Below are 27,453 nucleotides of genomic sequence, written 5' to 3'. Positions count from 1 at the left end.
ATGAAGACGACAACTGGCGCAGCTAACCTTGAGTCACCATTACGCGGACCGTCAAAGTAAAGCGGTAACCCGAGCGGTTATCTTCGTTATCATTTGCGGCTCCTGGCGGCCGTGCCGATTTTGGTGCGCAAAGCAACCAACGCCGTGTGAAAGGCAGCTGCATGCCCGTAGTTTTCAGTAACGATCAACCGCAGATATGGTTCAAACTGCTGATATTGTTTCAGACTCAGCAGCTCAGGTCAGTAGCTCGGGACGGTAATGTTTTGGTGGAGCTGGTTGCAAAATCTGTCCGGGAACAATGAAATCGCCGGGGTAGACTTCACACTGACGCCATTGACCCTCATTAAATGGTACATTGGGTAAAGGAGGGTGCTCAAATTGTTCACAGGTGCCCCATACATCTGCTGATCAGAGTATTGTGCTCAGACTACCAAAAATGTGTTATGTTGAACTTGATGTAGCATTGCAGCACCAATGTCAGTACATATATGTTGTAAGTTGGTCAGGTCAGTTTGTGCATAACTGTCCTTAATTTAAGCCCACAGAGAGCCAGCATTTTAAGCAATTATGATGGTTAGCAGCAATTATGATAGGAATTTCAGGTCAACATACTCTGAAAACATTGTTTGCTCAAAACAATTGGAAAAGAGCACTGATCACCTGCCGGTGTGCAAAAAGAAGCAGATCACTTGACAGTATGTTAGGGGCAGACCTGATGCTGCCCCAACTGGGAAAGCCACTTTGATGGTTATTGCAGTTGTTGTGCCTTAAAACACCAATGATGAACAAAGGGGTGAGGACAATGATTTGATGACTATGTTGGGGTCTCCAAGACTTTGCTGACAAGTCAATGTGTACCAATAAAGTACATATATGAAGGTGCCATGCCCTCTTCCCAAGTATTACGCGTCATCTCATGTGAGGCATTCCTGACCAGAGAATTAAATAACATGCCCGAAATGTTATGCTTGCCTGTCATTGCTTTAGTAGGTGTACTTTCCTACCTAACATTAGAAAAAATCATTGCACGCCATTCGTCGTGTTCAAGGCGGCACATATCGTAAATCATCTCAAAACGGGTAGAATCATGCTCCTACCATCGAATTTCAATAACTTCGATGGCGAGCTCCCGCGCGCCGCGCGCACCGCACCGCCTGGACTCCCCAGCGCCGCTTCTGCGTTGCCGTTGCGTAAATACAATATTTCTGCTTACCAAGAACTCTACAAAATGTGCGGGACCAAGGTAAACCATTCGTCGTGTTTAAGGCGGAACATATCGTAAATAATTTCAAAACAGATAGAATCATGCTCCTACCCTCAAATTTTAATAAATATGATAGTGAGCTCCCGAGCGCCGCACGCCCCGCACCGCACTGCCTCGACTTCCAAGCGCCGTTTCTACGTTGTTGCGAAAGCACAATATTTCTGCTTATCAAGAACCATAAAACATGTACGGGACCAAGGTAACAATAATAAAGCAACCAAAATCGTTTCTTATCGAGTTTAGGTACATTTATGAAACACGCAGGCCAGAATAGTCCAGAACATATCCTAACCTAACCTAACCTAACCTAACCTAACCTAACCTAACCTAACTGAGAATAGACCAGAACCTAAGCTAAGCTAAGCTAAGCTAGCCTGACCTGACCTGACCTGACCTGACCTGACCTAGCCTAACCTAACCTAACCTAACCTAACCTAACCTAACCTAACCTAACCTAACCTAACCTAACCTAACCTAACCTAACCTAACCTAACCTCCCCACCCTATATCCCCTTCAACCCAGCATCTCATTGGCATCCATGTTCCATGCCATATATAGGTGCCATATAGTGAGCTTTTATTTAGCTGCCATGTTCTCATTTTGCTTTAAATTCCCCACCCAATCCCCCTGCAACCCATGGTCCCGTTGGCGTCGAGGATCAAATTTCATGGATTCTTGCTACCTTGTCCCGGTACATTTTTATGGTTCGCAGTAAATATGGTTTATAGTTATAGTATGGTTTATATAGTATAGTTTATAGTTATAGTTATGGTTTATAGTATGGTTCGCAGTTAATATGGTTTATATGGTAAATATGGTTATGGTAAATATGGTTTATGTTTAGTAAATATTTTTATGGTTCGCAGTTAGGTTATGGTTGTCCTGCCGTAAACATGACGAAAGGTTTACTTTCGTCCCGTACATTTTGTACAGTTCTTGGTACGCAGAAATATTGTATTTACGCAACGGCAACGCGGAAACGGCGCTGGGGAGTCCAGGCGGTGCGGTGCGCGCGGCGCTCGGGGGCCCGCCATCGAAGTTATTGAAATTCGAAGGTAGGAGCATGATTCTACCTGTTTTGAGATTATTTACGATATGTCATGCCTTAAACACGACGAATGGTGTACAATGATTTTTTCTAACGTTAGGTAGGAAAGTACACCCTGACCCTTTACCTTTCCTTGCCTGTTCTTTTCAGAAATGACCTTTCTAGGAAACTGTAATAATTGTAATTCATTTATGTCAGTAGACACCTAGATAGCATTCTAAATCTACATGTGTATTGCCATATGCAGCATGATCAAAATTGGTTGCTCTGACCAGCATGTACCAATCAGAATGAATAAGCACTTGGCTGTTTCTGGTGTTGCACTGTAGTCAACTGATGTATGGTATGAGATAAGAATCCCCAGAACATGTAGTTTTTGTTCATGAACCAATATAGTATTAATCCTTAGATAGATGGACAGAGCCAGGGTGAGCCCTTTCTTCAGCTAAGGCTGTTTCAGCCGAGCCTGGGTTATGCCTCATTTAGATGGACTCTTTTGAAGTAAGGCAACATGATTAGGATCAGATTTTAACATGTTAATACAGCATCTTGAAATTGCACTGATATAAGCCAGTGGCATGTCTACCCCCTGGGAATGTGCCCAGTATGTTGTCACCTGCCTGCAACCCCTGTCTGACTGCCATGTTTCCATACTGGCAGACACCAACTCCAGGTGTGGCTATGACCTCGCTGCTGATGGAGGGGGCATCGGCGCTAGAGGTCATGACTTCCGTCAACGGCGACCCGGGCCCGGACGGTGCGGCCGGCCGGCTGCCGGCCCACCTGCCTGATGAGGGCATCGCAGGCCAGCAGCTCTGGACGGCTGTCAAGGTGAGCAGGCGCACTGATTAGCACCGGCCTGGCAGTTAAGGTGTGGTGACAGGATGAACTTGTGTTGGTTTGGTGGTTTTGTGATTGGTTTATCTTGTTGGAGCGGGCTGTTCATCAGGAAGTTTCCTGGTTTATTTTGTTGGAGCGGGCTTTTCATCAGCAAGTTTCCGCTGTGGTTGGAGAACTGCAAAGAATATTTTGTACGGCCGTTGTCGCCCTGGGTCGCGGGAAAGTGACGTTGATGTGGCATGGGGACTTGGGGATGAATGAGCTCATTGTCTGGGTCAGTTTTTCTGGAGAAGCTACACATCCAGGCTTCTGTCAGAATGCGCTCTTAGACTGCTCAGAACCACTATTATGAGTCAGCATACTGGCACGCCACTGCAGGTGTTGACATGTTGCGATGACATGGTAGGCTGCGGGAACAATGCGGCATATTAAAAAAATAACGGCTCGTATCAAGCAAACAGAACAGAGGCGATCTGTGGTCATTGCAAAACACCATTCATCACAGACGTGATAAGAGTCGGTGTAGAGCAAGGACGACCTGTGGGTGGCGGCGCCGCTGTGTGCCGCATCTGGCCACCATCAGCCGCCTGCCGCCGCTACTGCGCTGCGCCGATGGCCGAGTTAGGGGTGACACCCGTGCGCGGTGTGGTCGCTGCGATGTCCACACAGCTGAGCTCACAGCCGGCCCTGTGCCCCCCCCCCCCCCCCCCCCCTCCCCACCCGGACAGGTGGCCTAGTGTGGTGGCAAACTTGTTTATCACCGCCGCAGGTGCCGGCCATATTATAGATACCAGAGCATGATGCAAACTGTGGGCTTATGTCGGCGGTCAGGCGGTGGAACTTTGCTGTTGGCCCGAACTGCCGTGCTGCCGTGAATGCGCAGTGCATTTCATGCTGCCAGGCTGCGACCCGTGCATGGACTGCATAGGGCCTGAAGGTAGTTGTTTGTCCTGACATTGTATCCGACCATGTGCAAAACAGACCCGGGCGACTGCAGCTCTGTGAGACGCAGGGAGCTTTTCTGACTCAGAATGCAAGCTTCGGAGGTAGAGCTTTTCTTTCAGCCCAGATATGATGAAAGAAGGCTTCCACGAGAGGCCGGACTTGAAATCTCCCCGAAAACGTAAAAAGCGTCCCAACTGTGCCGGCGATTACACAGGAGGATGGCTGGAGACTGAGGCGCGGAGCAACATATTTCACAGCTGGTCACGTCGCCAGGGGTCCCCGAATCGACCAGAAAGCATAAACGACGAAGCTCTTTTCTGTCTTGTCCAATACTGTACACTTGCATCAGTCGTGTCGCGTCATGCCGCGGAGAGCAGCCTGTAGTGGAACGTTTACCGAAGCACCTTTTTGCTGCCGTATAAGGGATCTTTCTCCGGAAGCCAGGAGACGCTCACGCCTCCGCGGGCGCGGAGGCATGGTTGAAAGGGTTGGTTATTGTGTACAATCTCACCAGAGCTGGAGAGATGTCTGGATCGCACTGCTGCTAGTGCACTATGTATTCTTATGCAGGCGGCTGCACATAATTGTGACCAGTTGGCCACCCCTCCCCCTCCTCAATTGAACGCCTTGTTGCCACAGCCCTGTGGGACGCAGGGAGCTTCGTAGATGTTGCCTAGAACTGTTTCAAACAGCCAAGGAGCCCACACACCCATAAACCTCCTGCAAACAGCCACAATCCGATGCACCCGTAAGCGTGCCACCAACACCCGAGCAGGGAGCACGCCCGTGAGTCTGACTCCGGTCACGTGACAGGAGCTGACGCTGGCCGATGCCGAGGAGGAGATCCCCTGTCTGTCGACCGTGCAGCAGCAGACGGCCGTGGCTCACACCTGCGCCGCCTACGCCACCATGCTGGAGGCCGGTGCGCAGCGCCAACTGCTTGATCAGCTGACCAGCGACGTCACCAGCTGGCTCGCGCAGCTGTTCAGGTAGGTGGTAGTGTGGGATCAGCAGCTGTTCAGGTGGGTGGTGGTGGGGGATCAGCAGCTGTTCAGGCGGGTGGTGGTGTGGGATCAGCAGCTGTTCAGGCGGGTGGTGGTGTGGGATCAGCAGCTGTTCAGGCGGGTGGTGGTGTGGGATCAGCAGCTGTTCAGGTGGGTATTGGTGCGGGATCAGCAGCTGTTCAGGTGGATGGTGGTGTGGAATCAGCAGCTGTTCAGGTGGATGGTGGTGTAGGATCAGCAGCTGTTCAGGTGGATGGTGGTGTGGGATCAGCAGCTGTTCAGGCGGGTGGTGGTGTAGGATCAGCAGCTGTTCAGGTGGGTGGTGGTGCGGGATCAGCAGCTGTTCAGGTGGATGGTGGTGTGGGATCAGCAGCTGTTCAGGCGGGTGGTGGTGTGGGATCAGCAGCTGTTCAGGTGGGTGGTGGTGTGGGATCAGCAGCTGTTCAGGTGGATGGTGGTGTGGGATCAGCAGCTGTTCAGGCGGGTGGTGGTGTGGAATCAGCAGCTGTTCAGGTGGGTGGTGGTGTAGGATCAGCAGCTGTTCAGGTGGGTGGTGGTGCGGGATCAGCAGCTGTTCAGGTGGATGGTGGTGTGGGATCAGCAGCTGTTCAGGCGGGTGGTGGTGTGGGATCAGCAGCTGTTCAGGTGGGTGGTGGTGTGGAATCAGTAACTGTTCAGGTGCGTGGCGATATAGGGTCAGCAGCTGTTCAGGTGTGTGGCGATGTAGGATCAGCAGCAGCTGAGACTGGCATTGCGTCGTCTTGTATCTGAAGGCCATGTCATTAACCACAGTTAACTGGACGTCATCTTAAGGTTAACTACGCGTGCTTTCTTGCGCGTCGATTGCGGTGTCCTTAACTGTCGCGCTTGGACATTGTTGTGACAAGAACTGATTGACCTGTCGCTTCAACACGTACCCTGGGTGCCGACGTTATGTGGTGATGCACATGGTGTTTCAGCCCGTGGTGACTGTGATGGTGGTGCCCCGAGGTCCACCTCAGCCCATGGTGACTGTGATGGTGGTGCCCCCAAGGTCCACCTCAGCCTGTGGTGACTGTGATGGTGGTGCCCCGAGGTCCACCTCAGCCCATGGTGACTGTGCTGGTCGTGCCCCCAAGGTCCGCCTCAGCCCGTGGTGACTGTGATGGTGGTGCCCCCGAGGCCCACCTCAGCCCTTGGTGACTGTGATGGTGGTGCCCCCGAGGCCCACCTCAGCCCGTGGTGACTGTGACAGTGGTGCTCCCGAGGTCCACCTCAGCCTGTGGTGACTGTGACAGTGGTGCTCCCGAGGTCCACCTCAGCCTGTGGTGACTGTGACAGTGGTGCCCCGAGGTCCACCTCAGCTCGTGGCGAATGTGCCGCTCTCCGCCCGCAGGCAGCCGGGGATGAGCCTCTTCGTGCCGTCGCCCAACTGCGACAGCCTGGTGGCCATGGTGCGCATGCGCCTGCACGCTCGCTACAGCTCGTGAGTGACGCTCGAGGAAGGGGCTGGGGGACACCGGAGGTCGGGTCACAGCCGCTGGGAGGACCGAGAGGCACGTGCTCCCTGGAGTCCGTAGGGGAGAGATGTCTGGCTGGTGACCTGGCATGGCCTGGTGAAGGACTTACCTCGCCTCGCTGCCTTGTGCTCTAAACGGGGTTGTATAGTGTGCCGCGGCGGAACCTCCCGCAACCGGTCATTTGGTGTTTTTCATCGTCGCTCGACTATGGTCAATCTTCAGGTTGCTGAACGGACCGGTGGCATCCTTTCCCTTCAGTCATGTTGATGCTCAGCACGGTATCCCGGTTTCCAGCTAGCTCTCCAGACCTCCTCCAGACAGCTTGCCGCCGTCGATGGCCCCCTACACTGTGTTCACCATCCCCATCCCCATTGGGGTGGCTGATAATTTGTGTACCGTAGCACGTAAATGGTCTGGTCATTGGCGTTGGCAGCCCTGGGACGTCACGGAACCAACTGCGCGAGTTGGACCAAGGTCACGGGTCCAGCGGTTTGAAGGAGAATGGTATATTTCAGGCCGAAATTGAAATTCGCACGTGCGGGTTTGGATTGGGTGTGTCTGACTCGCACCGCACAGACAGTTATCCCTGTGTTTTTGAAACAGACAGTTTATTACTGGATTGGCTATTTTGGGAGATTTTTTCTTCGGGCTCCTCGCCCGCAGCAACTGAACACGTGTCATCGGTTTGCTTTGGCTCCAGCGAACTACGGCCGTAGCAATTGTGCGGGTCACATTAAGACTTAATTCTGTCTTCGTGTCAGAACGTACCTGATCTTGTTGTATACCAACGTGGCATCCAAAACAATCCAGATTAAAGGGCGTGCAGTCAGCTTGGCAGTCGGCGTGGGCGATAAATGTCGGCTGATGCCAGCAGCGCTCTATCTTGCCGACAGACTTAAAGCCAATTTGTGTGACGCTTCAAGCTGATTTGTTTAAACGTTCGCGGACTTACGTTCGCTGCCCCGGGACATGGAGCGATACTGTTCGCGTTGAGACAGGCTTTTTTTGCACCAGAACTGTATTCGGAATGAATTGCTGGTTGTATGTTTTGACCGCTGCCGGCGTCTTGCCAAGTGTCGTATGCGTGACACCCAGTCCTGTGGATTGTCTGCAGAGCATGCTTGTGGCGGCCCCCAAAGTGCCCCTCCCCCTGAGCATTCCCCCGTCGGCAGGTACGCGGCCGTCGGGTATGAGGCGCTGTACGCACGGCCGCCGGTGGTGTACGTCAGCGCCGCCTGCCGGCCGGCGGCCGTAACCGCGCTGATGACGTCACTGGGCCTGCCCGGCGGCGCCGTGCGCCAGGTGCCGCTGAGCGCCGCCTTCGGACTGGCACACGCAATGGACGTGGCGCAGCTGCAGCGCATGATGGACGAGGACGAGAGCGCGCAGAAGGTGCCGCTGCTGGTGATGGCGCACGCAGGTGAGAGCCGCGCCGCCGCGCGAGAGCGAGAGGCCGGCCGTTTGGTGGTGCTGTTCCCGGCGCGCCGCACCGCCGCTGCTGTGTCGGTGTGCGTGTTGGTAATGCGACAAGTGCCTGTCCTGGGTTCCTCCATGCATGGTAGGACGGCTCCGGACAATTCAGGTCTTGTCGATTATCATGCTATAGTTAGTGGTTACTTTACAGCCATATATGGCCTGATCTAAAACCGTGACCCCACTGCCACAGCGCTGTCGAATACCACGACTGCCATGCGGCTTAGCCATCTCACACACGGCTGCATTTTAGACGCGCCTGGTTGCTCGACAATAGCGACCCCTCGCCCGTCCGCTAACCCCGCCGGCCGGCTGACCCGACACCACGTGGCCCGGCAGGCACGCCGGACCTAGGTCACGTGGACAACCTGCGCCGCGTCACCGAGCTGTGCCGCGAGCGCGGCGTCTGGTGCCACGTGACTGGACCCAGCCTGGCGGCGCTGGCGCTGGCGGCGTCGCGGCAGCCTCCGATGGAGCTGACGCTGGGTCAGTGGCGAGCTGACAGGCCGGCCAGCCGAGCCGGCCGCCGGGCGGCAGCGCGGCCGGTTCTGGACGGCGCAGCGTCCAGGCCCGTGCCTGGGCCATGGGTCGGCGTTCTTAACAGCATGGTTATGCGGTTATTGGCGGTAGTGAGGGTGTCGGCGCGAGGTTCACAGTACGGTCAGAGATTCCTGCAGGGGATTCGAACCTGGCCGGATTCAGAGGGTGATCAGGTAGTGATGCGTGATCCGCGCATCTGCCCTGAACAGATCGTCAGGCCCTGAACAGATCGTCAGGCCCTGAACAGATCGTCAGCGGGGGGGGGGGGGGGCATGGAGGATGCTGCGACTGAAATATGGCTTGTGGTTAGGTTAAGATACCTGTGCAATGATTAAGTATTGTTTTTTGAAATGTTGAATTATTTTGTAATGCTGAAAAAGCCAACGTGCAGGCACTTTTCGCGATTAAATTTTGTCGCTGTGGACGCCAGCAACGTCATTGTGCCGCGCTCGTTGTGTGTTACCCGGTGTGATCTTCTCTAATCCCTGTTATCACACACACACGAGGGCATCTTTCACCACCCAACTAACGTGGGAAGTCCGAACTGAACTGAACTGTAGACACGCGCCGGCACTAACTGGCACCAGCTATCACCAGCACCAGCGTTGCTAAGCTCCAGCAGTCAACAGCTGACCTACCTCCGGTGGGGCGGCCCAAAGGTCCCTTTTCCGACCAGTCCCTCGGCCGTCCGCTGTCGGCCGCCGGGTACAGGGCCGACACGTGACCGGTGGCGGGCCGACACGTGACCGGTGGCGGGGCCGACATGTGACCGGTGGCGGGCCGACACGTGACCGGTGGCGGGGCCGACACGTGACCGGTGGCGGGGACGTTACGTGACCGATGGCCCGGACGTCACGTGACCGGTGGCCGGGCCAACACTTGACCGGTGGCGGGGCCGACAGGTGACTCGCTGAGCCTGGAGCTGGGTGCCTGGCTGGAGGTGCCCTGCCTGGCGGCGGTGACGCTGTTCCGGGGCCCATTGGCCGGGCAGCCGGCCGGCCTGCCGCCGCCGGCGCCCACCCTGCTGCAGGTCATGCCGCTCTGGACGGCGCTGCTGGTGAGAGCATCGCCGCGCGCAGCGCTGGGGCGCGCCTGGGACTGCCCTGTCATCCGGGGTAGTATGGTCCGTCGTGGTCCACTGTGGTCTGCTCGGAAACACTCCGAATTACTCTGGAACACCGCGGCCTGTTCTAAAACACTGAATTATTCTGAAACACTGGCTTGCCCGAAACATCTGATGTGTGCCCCGTATTATTGGCATTCACTCACCCTGGTCTGGTCCACCCTGGTCACCACCCTGGTTCATTGACCGGCCCTGGTCCTCTCTGGTCTCGCCTGGTCTCTCTTGGTCAGCGTTGGTCTACTCACATGAGTCACCCGTACATGTGGCGGCCGCTCCTGCAGCTTTGGCGCGACCCAGACGCCCTGCACCCAGTCGTGCTCTTTTCATTGGGTCTGTGTGCAGCTCTTTTGGGACGAGTGCCGCTCGTATTGGGGACGCGTTGCTTCCAGACGTGCGTTGTGTGCCTATGGAGCCAAGTATGCAGTTCCTGGCCAAAGTGCTTTTCACTCCAGGCTGCGTGATATTCAACAGCTGTATACACTTGTACAGTTTTGTAAACTGGGCCACTTTGCGAGCGCGCCGTGTAATTGTAGCGTCCTGCGACGCTGGAAGATGCTCCCGAGTGAGGTACATCTGCTACCCTGGTCACGACTGGCGTTGTACCATGCATGTACCCTAGGCCGTGATGGCAAGTGCTGTCGTACCGGCTGAACCTCTCCCTTTATATGTCGTCTGTAGCAATGTCCTTTCCTTTTCCGTTCAGTCATCAGCTATCCGCTTTCAACAACTTTAATTCCGCGATTCTCGTCGCCCGACCCTTCCTTCTCCGTAATGCCTGCTTTGTCACGGCGTGTGTTATCCCGCGCTGCTCTTCACAGTCCCTGTCGTGTGCCCCGTGCTCGTCACAGTCCCTGTCGTGTGTCCCGTGCTCGTCACAGTCCCTGTCGTGTGTCCCGTGCTCGTCACAGTCCCTGTCGTGTGTCCCGTGCTCGTCACAGTCCCTGTCGTGTGTCTCGTTCTCGTCACAGTCCCTGTTGTGCGTCCCGTTTTCGTCACAGTCCCTGCCGTGTGTCCTGTCCTCGTCGCAGTCTCTGTCGCGTGTCCTGCCCTCGGCTCAGTACCTGCCGTGTGTCCTGTCCTCGTCGCAGTCTCTGTCGCGTGTCCTGCCCTCGGCTCAGTACCTGCCGTGTGTCCTGTCCTCGTCGCAGTCCCTGTCGCGTGTCCTGCCCTCGGCTCAGTACCTGCCGTGTGTCCTGCCCTCGGCTCAGTCCCTGCCGTGTGCCCTGCCCTCGTCGCAGTCCCTGTCGCGTGTCCTGCCCTCGGCTCAGTCCCTGCCGTGTGTCTTGCCCCCACCGCAATTCTTGTCGTTTGTCCTGCCCTCGTCACAGTCCCTGGGCCACCGCACTGTCGCGGTTGCACGAAGTGTCTGGACCCCTTATGTTGCGGTGTGTGATACAGTCTGTGGACCGCCCGTGATGCAGTCTGTGGTGGTCTGTTGTGCAGTCTGTGATGCCGTCTGTGAGTCTGACACGTCCCGTCTCCGCAGTCTCTGGGCCGCCGCGGTGTGGTGGAGCGGATCCACTCTGCGCTGGCGCTTGCCGCCGCTATCGAGTGCAGAGTGACGGCCGTCCCCAAGCTGCAGCTCCTCGTAAGTACCGAGCATGCCGACCCGCCAGAGGTGCCCGGTGATCCCATCTGGAGCTGAGACGCCCCCACCTGGTGATGAGGCTCCCGGTGCGGGCGCGGGATGGTGGGGACACCCTGGTATCAAGGGAGGTGTCCGGACGTTTATTTGCATTGCAATACATTTGCATTTAGACGTTTTGAAAAGTTTGATGTTCAATCCGCTTCGCGCATTATCCCTACAAGGGCGCGCATACACACCCGTGCGTTGATATGAGGACCTTTGGTGCAGGAGGTCACAACTGTGTGGAGCTGTGATCATTTGCGCAAACTGTATTTCTGTTGTAGCGGGCTGTGCTGGGCGGAGACCTCTAGTTTAGCTCAGTCGCGAGTTGCCACCGAGTCAGATGAGGCGAATATGGGCTGTCGTGAACCAGGGCGGAGCGAGGCGGCGGGCTAGGCAGGCCTTCAGTCTGCCAACTGAGAGTGTTGTAGCTTCAGCAGCCCGGCTGAGCAAGTACGCCTTTCAGGACCGTTTATCTTGCCATCAATGGTCGCATTGCCATGGCGTTTTCGGTAACGAGTGGCTCAATTATTTAAAGGCCGTCCTGTACTATTTGCGATGCACTTGAATGCAGGCTGTCAGATCAGGCGGTTTCACGAAAACAAGTTGAAGAATGCGTCCCGGAGGCAGGTGCCCATCTCGGCCGACAGGCATCCGAACGACCTAGGCTTAAACTGACGCAGGAAACACAATCGGCTGAAGGAGTACTGGTCGAATGGTCAGAACATCGGACTCCAGCCGGGGGCCCGGGTTCGAATCCCAGCGGAGCTATTGTTCCTAAGTGATGACTTGCGGGCCGTTGCAGTCGCTGTCGCTCCATGGGGTTGTGACAAGGGTCGTGACGACGTGCGTCAGGACGACGTGCGTTGCCGTTTTGAGGTCAGATTGCGCCACCGAATTCCAATTTGACCTCCCAGTGCCGATTTGCCTCCTGTCCCAGCGACGTAGCTACACCCATGCTGCGACCCAGACAGATAGATTGGGGCATGAAAACTACGTTGTCGAGCTCATTTTGTTGTGAGCAATATCTGCATCGAACGTTAGCGTTCGTTTCTCAATAGATTCGCCTCAGTCGCCAAAAAGTATGAACTATTTGAATGTAATTCACTTTGTCTATGAAAATTACCAGAGGTGGCAGGCCCAAAAGTAGTCAATATTCCAGTATTGTATATATAAAGAAATATATGTATATATACACACATACATATATATATATATATATATATATATATATATATATATATATATATATATATATATCTGCATATACATATATACATGTCCATACATGTATATGCAGAGAGAGAGAGAGGAGAGGAGAGAGTGAGAGGAGAGAGAGAGAGAGAGAGAGAGAGAGAGGCGCGAGAGAGAGGAGAGAGGACGGAGAGAGGAGAGAGGAGAGAAGAGGAGAGAGGGTAGAGGAGAGAGAGAGAGAGAGAGAGAGGAGAGAGAGAGAGAGGAGAGAGAGAGGAGAGATGAGGAGAGGAGAAGGAGAGAGAGGTAGAGAGACGATGAGAGGAGAGGAGGAGGGATGGAGAGAGAGAGAGAGAGAGGAGAGAGAGACGCTAGAGAGAGAGAGAGGAGAGAGAGGAGAGGGAGGGAGGGAGGGACGGGAGGAGGGAGGGAGGGAGGGAGCGGAGGGAGGGAGGGAGGGGAGGGAGGGAGTGAGGCGGGTGGAGGGGAGGGAGGGGAGGGAGGGGGAGGGAGGGAGGGAGGAGGGAGGGAGGGATGGGAGGGAGGGAGGGAGGGAGTGGAGGGATGGGAGGGAGGAGGGATGGGAGGGAGGGAGGGAGGGAGGGAGGGACGGGAGGGAGGGAGGGAGGGAGGAGGGATGGGAGGGAGGGAGGGAGGGAGGGAGGGAGGGCAGGGAGGAGGGAGGGAGGGAGGGAGGGAGGGCGAGGGAGGGATGGGAGGGAGGGAGGGAGGGAGGGAGGGAGGGAGGGAGGGAGGGAGGGAGGGATGGGAGGGAGGGAGGGAGGGAGGGAGGGAGGGAGGGAGGGAGGGAGGAGGGAGGGAGGGAGGGGAGGAGGAGGGAGGGAGGGAGGGAGGGAGGAGGAGGGAGGAGGGAGGGAGGGAGGGAGGGAGGGAGGAGGGAGGGAGGGAGGGAGGGAGGGAGGGAGGGAGGAGGGAGGGAGGGAGGGAGGGAGGGAGGGAGGGAGGGAGGGAGGGAGGGGAGGAGGGAGGGAGGGAGGGAGGGAGGGAGGGAGGGAGGGAGAGGGAGGGAGGGACGGGAGAGGGAGGGACGGGAGCGATATTAGATATATATATATATATATATATATATATATATATTATATAAATTATATATATATATATATATATATATATATATATATATATATATATATATATATATATATATATATATATATATATATATATATATATATATGGTGCCCTAACTGCGAATATATTAGCGCACCTACGACCCGTCAAACTTTAAAGAAAATGGAACCTCACAACGCATTAACCAGCCCTATGTGCGCGATTGCCGAAGGTGACAGGCTCTATTCGCTTACGTTTAGGTATCACCTGGATAGCGAAAGCAATTGCTTTGGGTATCACATCACTCGTCCCACTCCGCAAAAAAAAAATGTTGGTCCTGTTTGGTCGGATGTTGCTCTTGGTTGGGTTCAGGCAGATGTATTGGTTCGGTTGCATTTAGAAGTGTCTTTCATGTAAGCGTTCCCATGACATACGCCATCTCGTCTGTTTTATTCCCTATTTTCGTTTCATTTGGACTTCCTTTGTCAGATTTGAGACGTGACGTTGTGTTTGGCTTGAGCTTGGGACGCGCCCTAACAATAAAACGGCCTGGACCGAGCCATCAGCATGAAGTTATAACCTGTAAGTTATTAAATGTAAGACGTTCATTACACAGCAGCGTCTGTACGGCACAAATCATGCTCTGAAGTGCATTTTCGTTGGCCCGCGTGGTGGCTGCCTCGCCTGGTGTGCCTTGGATCAGGAGAAGTTGACGTAGCTGTAGCGGATTTTAACGCGTGACGAGATAGGCATTGTATGCTTTCCGTGGTGTGCTTTTTTAAACGTATCGCCTTGCGTCATGCTCCCGTCATCCCGTCAAAAATCCCGAGGTATGTTATTTTCAAACACCGCAAAGTATGTACAGTGCATGGTAGGTGCTACCCAACTTATAGCAAGAGGGACACTTCTCACAACTCAGGTACTGTCTGTCCGTGGGCCCGCATTGGGCCTCCTCGCCTCCCCCCCCCCCCCCCCCCCCCCACATACACACACAAGTGCTGCGTTGTGATGTTACGGTGACGTTCGTGCCCTTTCGCCGTCTCGCAGGCGTGATTTTATCCGCCCGACTATTTAAGCCTCCAATGACTACACAGGGGGACATGTATCAACGACACACACACATACGGACCATGCACACATCACCGCTTGGAGAACACAACTGATCTGGTCAGCGAGTTCCCGTGAAGTGGTCGTACAATCTCGTCAGCGTTAGGTGTAATCACGGCAATCAATATGCAAAGTACAGTACATCCTGCAGCACTGGTCGGGATGTTTTGATCACCCTTCCGTCTTGCGCCGCGCTCTGCGTACTCGGTCTAGTGGTACCGGACGCGGTACCCGCGGGAGCCAGTCTTCGCGTTGTAGTCGACCTGGACGCTGCTGTGGGGCAGCTGTACATAGTAGCCACCCCGCGTCCCGTGCTGGTCCCGGATCTCGTACTTGCCCTGGGGGATGTCAGAGGGGTCAGCGTGAGGTTAACTGGGGGAGGGGCGCGGGGGGGGACCCTGCGGCGATGGTGGACTGGCTGCAGGCGGTCGGCAATTGCACGAGACGCGGGTTGGCTTCAGCCGGAGTGCGCTCGGTCGACGATCGCCGTACTCACCACTATTTTGCATTTGGATGCGATTTACATTGTCTTGTTTTTGTACATCACGGTCATCTAAGAATAGCGGTGCATAGCTCTTGCCGTGAACAGTGAGAAGAGCCGGTTGTCGGGGCCAGTTATCACCCGGTGTCCCACACTCGGGTCGTCGCACCTGACGCGCCCCGGACCAGGGGTAGCGGATGTTGTAGCTGTAGCGGTAGCTCTTGCCGTGGTCGTGCGGGTGATGAACGGGGGGACGGTGGCGGTGGACGCCGTGCGGGACAGGGTGCCTGTGGTAGTACCGACCATGGCACAGTGCCACCCAGGCCACCAGGTAGAAGAAGCAACAGGAACTGATGGAAGAAGGACAGACTGTTTAGTGTCACGGGCAAACATTGCTTTCTAGGGCTGGTTAACAATTGGCATGTTTCAGTGACACTGGCAAAACTTTTTTCGGTTGGGCAGTGACAATGGCGAATGCCTTGAGTAACACGGGCAAACATTTTCGGTAGGGCAGTGACAACTGGGATGCTTGGTGGCCACTGGCAAACTTTTTTTCGGTAGGGCATTGACAACTGGGATGCTTGGTGACCACTGGCAACATTTTTCGGTAGGGCAGTGACAACTGAGGATGCTTGGTGACACTGGCAACCTTTTTTTCGGTAGGGCTAGTGACAACTGGGATGCTTGGTGACACGGGCCAAACATTTTTCGGTTAGGGCAGTGGCAATTTGCGTGTTCAGCTCCACGGATACTTTCTCTAGGGTGGCAGCAAGTGACATGTTCGGCGACACGGGCAAATATGTTCGGTACGGCACCAGCAATTGGCATGGAAGAACCCACGTGACGCAGCTGAAGGAGCTTCCTAACCGTGTGTTTACCGTACATGCGATCTGGCGTGGCTGAAGTTGGTAGCAGTTTTTGAAACGCTAATTGCCATCACCTGGCACGAGCCATCCGATCATCCGAAAGTAAAACGGTTTTCAGATGTTCAAGTATTGGCTTTCTGAGGTCTTCCACGCGTCCCGTTCGCTCAGCTTCATATTTGCGGCGCGTTTTGTGCCATAGTTGGGGAAGTAAGGTCTGGTGGTGCTGGCTATCCGGCCATCGTATTTGTGCCGTTCGGGGTGTGCGGAGATTTGCCCGAATACCTGGCTTGGTTTCTCCGTGACTGGCTGTCGTGTTCGCATGTCTGTCTGAGCATCTGTGTCCCAATGCTGGATTGCCCTGCCGTCTTTTGCGCTAAGCACTGCGCAGGGGTCTCCCCTGTCCCGTAATGGTGAACGGTATAGTGCGGAGGGAAATTAAATGCACCGTTATGGGGGGAGCGGTGACGATGTTGGAGTCCTTGATGCAAGATGGCTGGGAAAGGTAAAGGGAGATGTCTGTTCGTTTTTCGCGCCGCTGCGGGCTGGCATTTAATTTGAAAAGGGTGGGAACACTCCGGCATGGCCTACTACCCTTTCCCTGAATACAATTTAGTTTAATCCCCAGACTTGAGTGTAGTTTGCAGGAATAACTGCAACTCTGGCCTCGCGTTGAAGTGACTTACTGTGGTTGACTACAGTGGAATGCGGCTCGATGTCAATTTAATTGTGAAGACTGTTAATGGTCAGCGCTATCTGTGATGTGGTTGTTAGCTGGTCCTGTATCCGGGATATTCTCCGTGGCTGTTGCGGTCGTTCAGCAGTGTGAGGGATGTGAAGGGGCCGGCCGGTGCCGTGACCTGTGTCACTGACGGTCGTCTGCGCCGTCGCCAGAGCGCCCGGCCCGGCAAGGAGGTGGCTCCGGTGGCCGACATCGACAAACTGCTCTCCCAGTCCGTCAACTTCACGGTAAGCCCGCCGGCCCCGCCCCGGCACCGGACCGACGCCCCCGATCAGGACCGACACCTCACAGTGAGCCCGCCGGGCCCCCGCCCCGGCGCGGCGCGGCGGCGCCCTCGCGGTAAGCCCGCTGGGCCCCCGCCCCGGCGCCGGACCGACACCCCCGATCAGGACCGACACCTCACAGTAAGCCCGTTGGCCCCCGTCCCGGTGCGGCGCGGCAGCGCCCACGCGTCTGTCGGGGTCGAGGGGCCGGCGCGCCCCAGCCTGTGGGCTCTGAGGAGCTCCGTGTCCAGGACCGGTCGGACTGCCGCCTCGCAACGGCAGCTGAGACCACGCCTGGCAACAGGCCGGCCGGGTGCGGCTTCAGTCCAGCTCAGATTCCTCCGGCCTGCCGTTTAGAACTGGGATGCAGGTAGTTGCGTAGGCTTTCTCATGCTTGGGTCATGAATTGTGTTCAGCACTCGGTAGGTCAAGATTAAGAATGCCTAGCTGAAGACCAAACTAGCACCCACTACCGGAGTTCCTTCGCCAGCTAATTGCAACAGATGAACAAACATTTCGGTCAGAACAACAGTCGAAGTCGGTGGAGATAACTCGAACGAACCCTTTCTGCCCGCGTCGTGGTGGGATGGGGGGGGGGGGGGCGTTTCCCATGCATTTCCTTGCTGTTCAAGCGTTCAGCCAAGGACAGGTCTCAGAAGTACTACACTTGACTCGTGCTGAGTCGTCAGTGCATCGGGAAATAATACGAGGGTTGTTGATGGCGTCATATTATTTAGATTAAACAGATTACTATCATGTCACCACTACAGTGCAGAATGTTGCAAAATGCTAAATTTTGCTTGAAACACATAACAGACCGGCGAGGAGTATAGCGTTTGTAGTGACTGGAGGCGTTGCTGATCGTGTATGAGTGTTGATCATCTGGGTGACCAGTTTTCTAGCTTTGGCAAATCATTCGACCGCAAATTCTAAAGCCTTTGCTGATTTTGTTTGTGATATCAGTAGTGCGGTGGAACTGATGGATCGTCCAATGCAAGAAAGGAGAAATATGAATGTATGTAACGAGATATATTTTTTGGTGGGTGGGCAGTGCAAACACCTGTGGTTCCGTACAGCTGTGGCGGTGCTCGAACCTGAAAGACACGTTCGCCTTGTGTACGGTCATCGGTGGCAGCTGTGCCTTGCCAGTGGTGCCACTCTGATCGGCGCCGCCGATGTCGACAGCTCAGTTTTGTGAAAGAAGTTGAGATCTCTGCGATGGACCTGGAGCTGTACAGTGTCAGGCAAGGCGTGCCAGCGGATTACCTTCTTCCCACGCAAAACAAAACATTACCAACGCTTTCGCTTATCTCTTACCATTAAGGAGTACCGCTTCCTGTTGGGTCGTGTCGGTATTGGTTTTGTTGTCGTGCGCTCTCCTGTTTTAGTGTATTCTCCGACACAGTATACTAAACTTTGCGCATAGAGCTAACAATACGATGAGCGCGGCGCCAGTGTCGACGCCCAGAGGCGGAATGAGGCGGCGTCGCCTCGACCGATTCTGGCTTTGGGGCAAAGGTCAACGCCACGTAAAGGTCACGCCCGCATGGCATGGCGGGGCCGGGGACTAGCGAAAGAGCTGACTAGCGAGAGTCGGTCAAAATGTGTCGAAATAAAGGAGTTGTATCGAACTTTTTATGTCATTTTCGTTTGTTTTTTTTCCACCAGTTGTAAACCCCATGCTGATAGCCAAGTCTAAAGGGAGCGTCGTTAAATGTTCAACAAAAAAGGAATGGTGGATGGTGGGCGAGTATATCAGCTATCAGAAACGAGTGTTTGTCTGACAGCTAAAAGTTACAACAAAACACCGCAGGATGATTGATCTGATCTGATCTGACCGGACCAGCCCCTGTGACCTGACCTGACCTCTTCGGCCACTCTCCGTGACCTGACCACCTGCAGTGACGGTGCTTTATTTCGGCTGAAAAAATGGGCTTGTTCCGGCCTGTGTCATAGCATAGTCCGGGTTGTTTCAGCTCGTTTAAAATTTGAACTCAGCCAGTGAATCACGCGTCCGGTCAAAGGTCACCAGATTTCCGAGACACGCAACTAGGGTGCATGACGTTGCCGGATGTGCATGACGTGGACTTGTACATCCGGCACGTGCTGTAACGCGTGGTATTTTCGTTTTCAGCCTGTGCTACCGAAAAGCTTGTTTCAGTGCACCGTGCTTCACCGTTTAGTGCGGTCTGTGGGTTGTCCTTAATATTCAGGATGCTCCGGAAAAAACATGCGACGCAACGCAGCTCGTGCAATTTCTTTGGCGTACGCCGGAATTGCGGAATACGTCACCAGAACAATTATTTCCAACAAGCCGAAGATCGCATGAACGGCGCCGACAGTTTGGTTGTCTTTGTTTTCCAACTATCGATATATTTTCCCCCAATTAACCCACACGCTTCCGTCGCTGAAACCGATCACTGATGGCGACCCGACCGACATTCTGGCGGTGTATGCGTATGTGTGATGTGATGTGTGTATGAACACGGGACGCCATCTCTAGTGTGGAGAGAGGTCAGCCGACTGCTCCGTTTGTGGTTGACGCCTGTGCCTCCGCGGAGTCGCTTCGGCGCTATGCCGCACCCCGCGCTAAAGGCAACGATGTTGCCAGGTGGTGCTGGAGAGCCTGTCGCCCGTGGTCGTCTTCCGCTACAACAACGACGCCGTTGACGACATGGCCTACCTGGACAACCTCAACTCTTGGGTGAGTTGCCTGCGTCCCTTGCTCGCGTTTTGCAGCAGTTCGACCTTGTTGGGATTTGGCGATGACACGCTGAAACGAGCCGAACAGTGCATCTTCCCGATGAGTCGTCACGTGATGTAGTTATTCCATCGGCTTCGTTTCCTTTAAGTTGTGGATATGAAGCGCTGTAAGTCTTTGTTCTTTATTGCCGACATGACGCTCCTGTAGCCGTAAGGCCCGATTTCCCCCGGACACGCCCACGCTTCTCAACGCTCTACTTGGCCTCGAGCTTGCTGAGGTGTCCTGCACACGCTGCTTTCCATGCGTAATTTTCGTTGTTCATGGCGCATTCCTACAACATTACAGCACGGGCCATGGGTTTTGGCTGGAGGCTGGTCCGTGACTTGCATAAATTGAATATCACGATGTATTAAAGCAACAGTTGCGTTTCGAAAGAAACTGCGAAGAGCGTGCGTCTAGCTAGCGAAGGCCACAGCAACATTTGCAAGGTGCACTCGGCCACTGATCACTGCATGGCACTCTGCCAGCCGCACGTGGCATGTCTAAAGTGTAGAGAGGGCGTGGTCACGGCCAGTGACACTGACATTTCACCCCGCGCCCCCTGTGCTGAGCGCTGAGCGTGACACGGATACAGAGCAGGGGCTGGGACCGGCCGGACTGAGCGGCGCACACCGTCTGGCCACCGTCGACCGCTGCTCCGTACATGGATTTCCTGTCGGCAGTTTCTGTCGCGTTTTGGAGCGACCGGTGGCATATCGCTTCACGCGGTGATCCCCTGATGACACGTACTTGGCGCGGTGACGAACCTCGTGCGTCGGAATGCGGCGTGTGTTGATTCCTGTCGTGACACGTGACCCCGCCGTGACCCCGTGACTCTTGACTCGTGAATCTGCTGGTGACCCTTGAGTTGCCGTAACCTGTTCCGCTAGCCCTTCCATGAACGTACCCCCCCCCCCGCTGTGACTCATGAACTCGCTGCTCGCCCTTGACCTCGCCGTGACCCGCTAACCTGGGATCTGCCGTGACCTGTGGCCCTGTGTGACCGTGCTGTGACCCTGCCATGATTCAGGACCTGACTTCTCCGATGACACCACCACGACCCGTGACCCCACCGTGACCTGGTCGTGACTCGCCGCCGCGCCGGCAGTTGGGCCAGATCATGCAGCGTGACCTGCCGGAGGTGCCGATCCAGCTGCTGGACGTGGCCGGCAGCGGCTTCTGCCTGCGCTTCTCACCGCTGACCGAACCGTGCCGGCCGCTGGAGGACGACGTGCTCGACGAGTGGGCCGAGTGTCTCGGACAGCAGATCGTGAGTGGGCCGAGTGTCTCGGACAGCAGATCGTGAGTGAGCCGAGTGCCTCGGACAGCAGATCCTGAGTGGGCCGAGTGTCTCGGACAGCAGATCGTGAGTGGGCCGAGTGTCTCGGACAGTAGATCGTGAGTGGGCTGGTTGTCTCGGACAGCAGATCGTGAGTGGGCTGAGTGTCTCGGACAGCAGATCGTGAGAGGGCCGCCTACTACAAGTATTTACTGTTCACGGACGGATCAGCTCCAACAGAGGAAGTGTGTGGGGCACCTGGGCCGCGTGCCCCATTGGTAAAGCACCTGCCCGAGTTGCCACCTGTGACGTCACAAGTGCCTACGTCATACATGGGCAACTATTCTAACTGTAGGAGCTGTTGTGGTGCACCTTCCTGTGACGCCACAGCCCGCAGGTAACTGCGTCAAGCACGGCTTGGAGTAGAGTCACCTGTGTATGACGTTGGCACTTGCGACGTCATAGGTAGCAACTCAGGTAGGTGCTTTGCCAATGCCGCTCGCGGCCCAGCCGCCGGCGGCAGGCGACCACTTACGCGCTGCTCGGCACGTGACCCGGAAAAAGCAGGAGAGGAGGGCAAGCGGCAAGCACACGTGCTGATACTGCGACTCTGGCCTGTGCAATAACCACCCATCACTGCGGCCAGTGCGGCTGGGCGCCAGTGTGTGCGTCTGTGTCTGTGGTGCCGGTTTGTGGTGTGCAGCTGACGCCTGTAGGGCCTGCCCTACAGGCAGCTCATGAAGGGGCTCTCGGTGCTGCGCTGTTTGCGATGAGCGTTTCCTGTGACGTGGCTGTCTGCTGAGCCGGCGGTGCTGAGACCCGGTGCTGGTTGCCTGCCATGAGCGGCTGGTTTCTGTGACGTGGCTGGTGCTGTGCTGTGTGCTCAGCCGGCGGTGCTGAGACCCGGTGCTGTGCTGTCTGCCATCAACGGCTGGTTCCTGTGACGTGACTTTCTGCTGAGCCGTGCTGCCGAACAGCACGCCTGCGGGCCCGCCGCGCGGAGCCCATGTCTGCGCGTCGGCACGCCTTGACCCGAGCGGACGCGCGGCTGCAGGAGATCCTGAACGCCACGGTGCACCACCGGGCGCGGTTCGCAGAACTGACGGCGGCCGGCCAGCTGCGGGCCGTGCCGCTGCTCAACTGGGCGGGACTGGGCGCCGTCCGCTACATCCCGACCCACCTGCAGCCGCTCATGGAGGCAGGGGTCACCGACTCAGGTCAGCCGGGGTCAGACGGCGGCGCCGACTGAGATCGGGCGGGGTTGCCCACTCAGGTCAGCCGGGGTCACCGACTCAGGTCAGCCGGGGTCAGACGGCGGCGCCGACTGAGATCAGGCGGGGTTGCCCACTCAGGTCAGGTGGGGTCACCGGCTCAGGTCAGCCGGGGTCAGGCGGCGGTGCCGACTCAGATCAGGTGGGGTCGCCGACTGATGTCAGACGGGGTCGCCGACTCAGGTTAGGCGGCAGCGCTGACTGGTTAGTCGGCTCCAGGCCGCGGAATCGCCGACTAAGGTGCGGAGGCAGACAGGATCATAGGTCGACGGGGTGAAGGGGTGGGTTCACTAGACGCGGCAGGTGACACTTCCTCAGGTCAGCAGGGTGTCGAGAGGGGCGCCACGGGCGACGGTCACTGGCCCGAGCTAGCGGACCACACGGGGATGCGGAGTTTGGTCAGACCGGTGGCTTCGCGGGTGGATCCTCGCGCCGGTCGGCTGGCATGATCAGACTACAGGTGTCACTACAGGCTACGTCACGGTGTCGCACGCTGATTTACGCATCGCGGAGAATGTCCGGCAGTTATGAGATGGCGAGTCACAGACTGCCACGACCGCTCGCTCCGCAGCCTGTCGCGCTCCGCCGCGATGTCGGCGCCAGTCGTGGCTGAGTTCCCCGGGGCAGCCGAGACTGCGTGGACGGTGTTCAGTGTGCCAATAGCGGCTGTGGCCAACGCCGTCCTGTGGCACGTGGTTCGCTCCTCTTGCCCGCAGGCAAGGAGGACATCAACAAACTGAATACCGAGCTGCTGACGAAGCTGAAGTCGACTGACTCGGCCTTTTCGCTAGGTATGGATGCATCTCTGAAATCAATTTCCGACAGCCTTTCCCAGTCAGTGTACACATGACGTGGAATAGGTTCGGTGATATCGATGACCGATTAAGAAGGCCTGACTTTTCAAAAGAACGTTGATACATGAGTCGATGCGGACGGATGGTTATGATATGAACACAAGCGCTGCGCTTGCTATGTCTCGTCACACCGTTACATGTTGGAGTTTCAAGTGCGTTTGTTGTCAAAGTGTCATTCAATCACCGCTCACACGGTGTTCAGGTGAGTTCTGGCGGCGCAGGCCAGTTCCACCTACTGTGGCCCCATCTGTTGCTGGCATGCGATAACGAGTTCGTTGTGCGGTCGCCAGGCGACGGAGAGGATGGCATGGTCTGTATCCGGTTCGGCATGGTCACCATGGACACGGACGTAGACGAGCTGTGCAGCCTGCTGCTCGACCTCGGAGGGCAGATCGAGGAGTCCTCGCGCTTCCTCGAGACCATGTCCGAGATGCTCATGAAAGGTCAACGTCGCCTCCGGGGCTTGTTTATGATGTTCGGACGGCGGACTCACCCTGGGGGTGCGGATCGAACCGAATCATCACAGGGCGTCTGAACCTTGATACTTCAGCTGGTTTCGAATACTGCGTCTTTACTTGAATGGCGGGCTTCGGGCGGGCGTGATTTAACGCCGTTTGACTGAGCTGTGCCAATTAATTTCTGTAATCTGAAACCTTTTTGTTATCAGCCTTGTATTGCCTCCGTCGGCGTCGTCGCAAATGTTCATTTCCTCACACGGTAAGCTGGCACTGTAGCTTCTTCGTGCACCAGGATTTGCATTTACTGGTGATGCCGTTTACCGCAAGCGCTAGTACGATGCGGCACTGCGTTACACTGCTCACATCTTCCACACGCCTGGGAGAGCTGAGATGTTCCCCGGCCGTGTCTTTCGCCTGTCGGCGTGCTGACTCCGCTCCGGCGCGGCGCAGGCATCGAGGAGGCCAACCAGGACCTGCGCAAGGAGTCCGAGGACCAGCTGTGGCAGGAGGGCGTGCTGCGACACGTGCCGCTGGTGGGCACCATCGTCAACTGGTGGTCGCCATCGCCCAAGCCGGCCGTCAGAGGCCGCCGACTCGACCTGGCCGAAGGTCAGACCCAGCCCCGCCGGTGCAGGGGAGGGGAGGGGTCGACGGGTCGACCTGGCCGAAGGTCAGACCCAGCCCCGCCGGTGCAGGGGAGGGGAGGGGTCGACGGGTCGACCTGGCCGAAGGTCAGACCCAGCCCCGCCGGTGGACGGGAGGGGAGAGGTCGACGGGTCGACCTGGCCGAAGGTCAGACCCAGCCCCGCCGGTGCAGGGGAGGGGAGGGGTCGACGGGTCGACCTGGCCGAAGGTCAGACCCAGCCCCGTCGGTGCAGGGGAGGGGAGGGGTCGACGGGTCGACCTGGCCGAGGATCAGACCCAGCCCCGCCGGTGCAGGGGAGGGGAGAGGTCGACGGGTCGACCTGGCCGAAGGTCACCCAGCCCCGCCGGTGTAGGGGAGGGGAGGTGTCGACGGGTCGACCTGGCCGAAGGTCAGACCCAGCCCCGCCGGTGCAGGGGAGGGGAGGTCGACGGGTCGACCTGGCCGAAGGTCAGACCCAGCCCCGCCGGTGGAGGGGAAGGGAGGGGAGGTCAAACGCCCAGAGGATGACTGTGTATGTGCAGTTGATGTTTCTTGTGTTCGTGAACCGCGTTTTTCGCGTTCGTTTTCGGTCGCCCAGCTTACGTAATGTGCGTGTATTTATCAGCCGATGTGGCTGCTGCGGTCGTCGGTGTGTCACGTCCCCTGGAAATACGGATCAGCAATAGTATACTGAGAATGGAATTGAATCCAGACGCGAGTATTCATGCACCCAACGCATAGATCTCCGGCGCCGAGCCTTGTGTGTTGTCGCTCGCGCCCGCTTGCTGCGCTCTGACCCGCACCGGCCCGCAGGCGTGCTGCAGACCACCGAGGAGACGTACAAGTCCCACGTCCAGGTCCGCCGCAGCTCGTCGGCCACCGCCGGCACACAGCACTCCAGGTGAGGCCGCCGGCCGCCGTGGCCGCGCCGGCTGCTGGCCAGGCTCCCGCCGCGGCCCGCGCCGGCTGCTGGCCAGGCTCCCGCCGCGGCCGCGCCGACTGCTGGCCAGGCTCCCGCCGCGGGCGCGCCGGCTGCTGGCCAGGTCCCCGCCGGCTGCTGGCCAGGCCCCCGCCGCGGGCGCGCCCTGCCGGGACCGCGCGCTGCTGGGCCGACGCCGGCGTGCGGGAGTGGCGCGCTCTCGCGCCCGGCTCAGGGGGCAGGCCGCCGGTCGGACGGGCCGCCGTGTGTGAGCTCTGATGTTTGCGGCTCGCGGGGTGAGGCGGTTCGACGGTGCTGTGAGCCGAAGCGGACGGCGCTCGCCCTGGACTGAGCCGCGAGATCGCGTGTGTCTGCGCGAACTGAGAGCAGGGATCGGTGCGCTTTGTGCAATTTGCGAATTAGAAACTCACACGCATTTCGCTCTGCTGTGGGATTGCACACGCAATCAAAGGGCGCGACCTTGCGGTCTGAAGTGAACACCGCCGTGTCAGCTGTGTAAGTTGCGAGCGTATCTGCTGCCGTGTACCCTTCGTGCCCCTGACTGCTCCCGGCCTGGTGCGTCATGTCGAGGACGACAAGCCACCGAACGTCCTGCTGCGTACATTTGTTTTCATCACACTTTGCTGCCGTCACTACGTAAATCTTGCGCGGCGCCTGCTGGCCGGCAGTTCGCCGTCGGTATGTCGCGTGGCGAGGCCGCACTGTGCGTATCCGTCGCCCTGGCGACCACGCGGGCGTCACATCGCTCGTCGCCTCCGTTGCAGGACTTCCTCCTCGGCATCGGCGTCCGGCGGTGCGCCGGCGCCGCCGACTCCCGCGCGGCCGGAGGAGCCCCCGGCCGCCCCGGGCATCGCCACACCGGCCGCCGCCCCCGCCGCCGCCGCTTCCTCCGACCCGGCAGCCGGCGCCGCCTCCGCCCAGCCGCCGTCGCCCGTCGTCGCTCCGGCTGCCGCCGACACTCAGGCGTAACTGGCCCGCCGGTTATTTATTGCCGCCCGGCGAAGGCCGCCGGTTCATTCCTCGGTTGTGTTGTGCTGTGTTCGGTTGCGGGCTTCTTCCGGGGGGTCACCGTCGGGTTGCTGGAAGTCAGCGGGCACGCCGCGCCGCGCCGCGCCGCGCAGTGCGCCCCGATGGGGACTTGTGCGGTCTTCAGCTGAGGCTCTGTTTCTTGTTGGCGGCGCGAGATGGCAGCAGTGGTAGCCACACGGCGTCGCCTTGTTTCTGCATATGCAAGTACGTCCAATGCCTCGGACACAGTGCGTGATAGGTTCGAAGGCTGCAGCGGCTCGGTCCAGCCGAGTTTAGCGCACAGTTGGGGCGTCTGCGCACATTTCAGTAACCAAAATCACGCGCAGCCGGGCTCATCGCGCTCGGCCCTGCCAGTGCATCCAAAGAAGCTCTCTCATTCTGTCTGTGTCTCTCTCTCTCTCTCTCTCTCTCTCTCTCCATGACCGGTGGGGGTTGGGAGCGGGCGTTTGTTATCACTGCGTTTCAGTGTCGTCCAGTCTGGCCTAGCCTTGTCGTTATAGCTTCGAAGGGGCGAGCAGCCCTTGTCAACATTGGCACAGCGCCGCCTGCCGCGGGCCGCTGGTGGCGGCGTCGCGATCGGGGACGTATGGGAACTGTCGAGGCGTTGGGTTCTATACTCAGGCCCTCGGGGAGGGGCGGGGGGGAAGGGGGCATGGGCCTGCCTGTTGGACCGCCTGCGTGCGGCCGCAGCAGGAAGCCTTGCCACCCATGGCCCTCGAGCGGCCGTGCCGTCACCGAAGCTCGCTGGCTGCGGGGAGCTGACGGCCGCCGAGGCGTCCGCTGGCTGCCGCTCGGTCCGACGCTGCGGGGTGTCTGTGACGGCGGCGGCGGCGGCGGCGGCGGCTCCGGAGGCCTGACGCGTGGTCCAGCCTCGCCGGGTGCGTGGCCGGGGGGGAGACCGAGCGACGCTACAGTGGCTGACGGTGGCGGCGTGCGCTGGGACGCGACGCGGGGCAGCACGTGCGGCGGGCGGCTGGCGGCGGCACGGCCGTGGTAGCGAGCTCTGCCGCCGAGGAGGTCGCGCTCCGTTGCGATAGACATTCCAGCTGGGGCGAGGAGCCCGCCGAGATTTGCTGGTGCAGGAAATTCACGTGTTACGTTTGCCGCGAGAATCAGGTCGGATTAGATCACCGTGTGTATCTGCCGGAGGAAGCGGGCTTGGTCTTCAC

The 27,453-nt window shown here is 57.4% G+C and overlaps 1 protein-coding gene across 1 annotated transcript; it reads left to right on the top strand.

Annotated features, from left to right (window-relative positions):
* Window positions 1-28: 28 nt before the first annotated feature.
* On the top strand, window positions 29-27,141 carry LOC119094940 (pyridoxal-dependent decarboxylase domain-containing protein 1). Its single transcript, XM_037217852.1, has 18 exons — window positions 29-238; window positions 2,974-3,144; window positions 4,912-5,087; window positions 6,478-6,567; window positions 7,774-8,021; window positions 8,414-8,560; window positions 9,517-9,671; window positions 11,224-11,325; window positions 16,975-17,049; window positions 19,697-19,789; window positions 20,937-21,098; window positions 22,162-22,324; window positions 23,095-23,169; window positions 23,523-23,675; window positions 24,141-24,299; window positions 25,129-25,216; window positions 26,020-26,140; window positions 27,025-27,141. Exons 1-18 carry the CDS (start codon window positions 197-199, stop codon window positions 27,139-27,141), a joined length of 2,337 nt encoding a protein of 778 aa, XP_037073747.1. The 5' UTR covers window positions 29-196.
* Window positions 27,142-27,453: the final 312 nt, after the last annotated feature.

The sequence above is a fragment of the Pollicipes pollicipes genome, unplaced genomic scaffold, assembly GCF_011947565.3.
Source record: "Pollicipes pollicipes isolate AB1234 unplaced genomic scaffold, Ppol_2.1 Scaffold_4219;HRSCAF=4965_pilon_pilon_pilon, whole genome shotgun sequence".
Lineage (NCBI taxonomy): Eukaryota > Metazoa > Arthropoda > Thecostraca > Pollicipedomorpha > Pollicipedidae > Pollicipes > Pollicipes pollicipes.
This window is presented reverse-complemented; position numbering and strand designations above follow the sequence as displayed.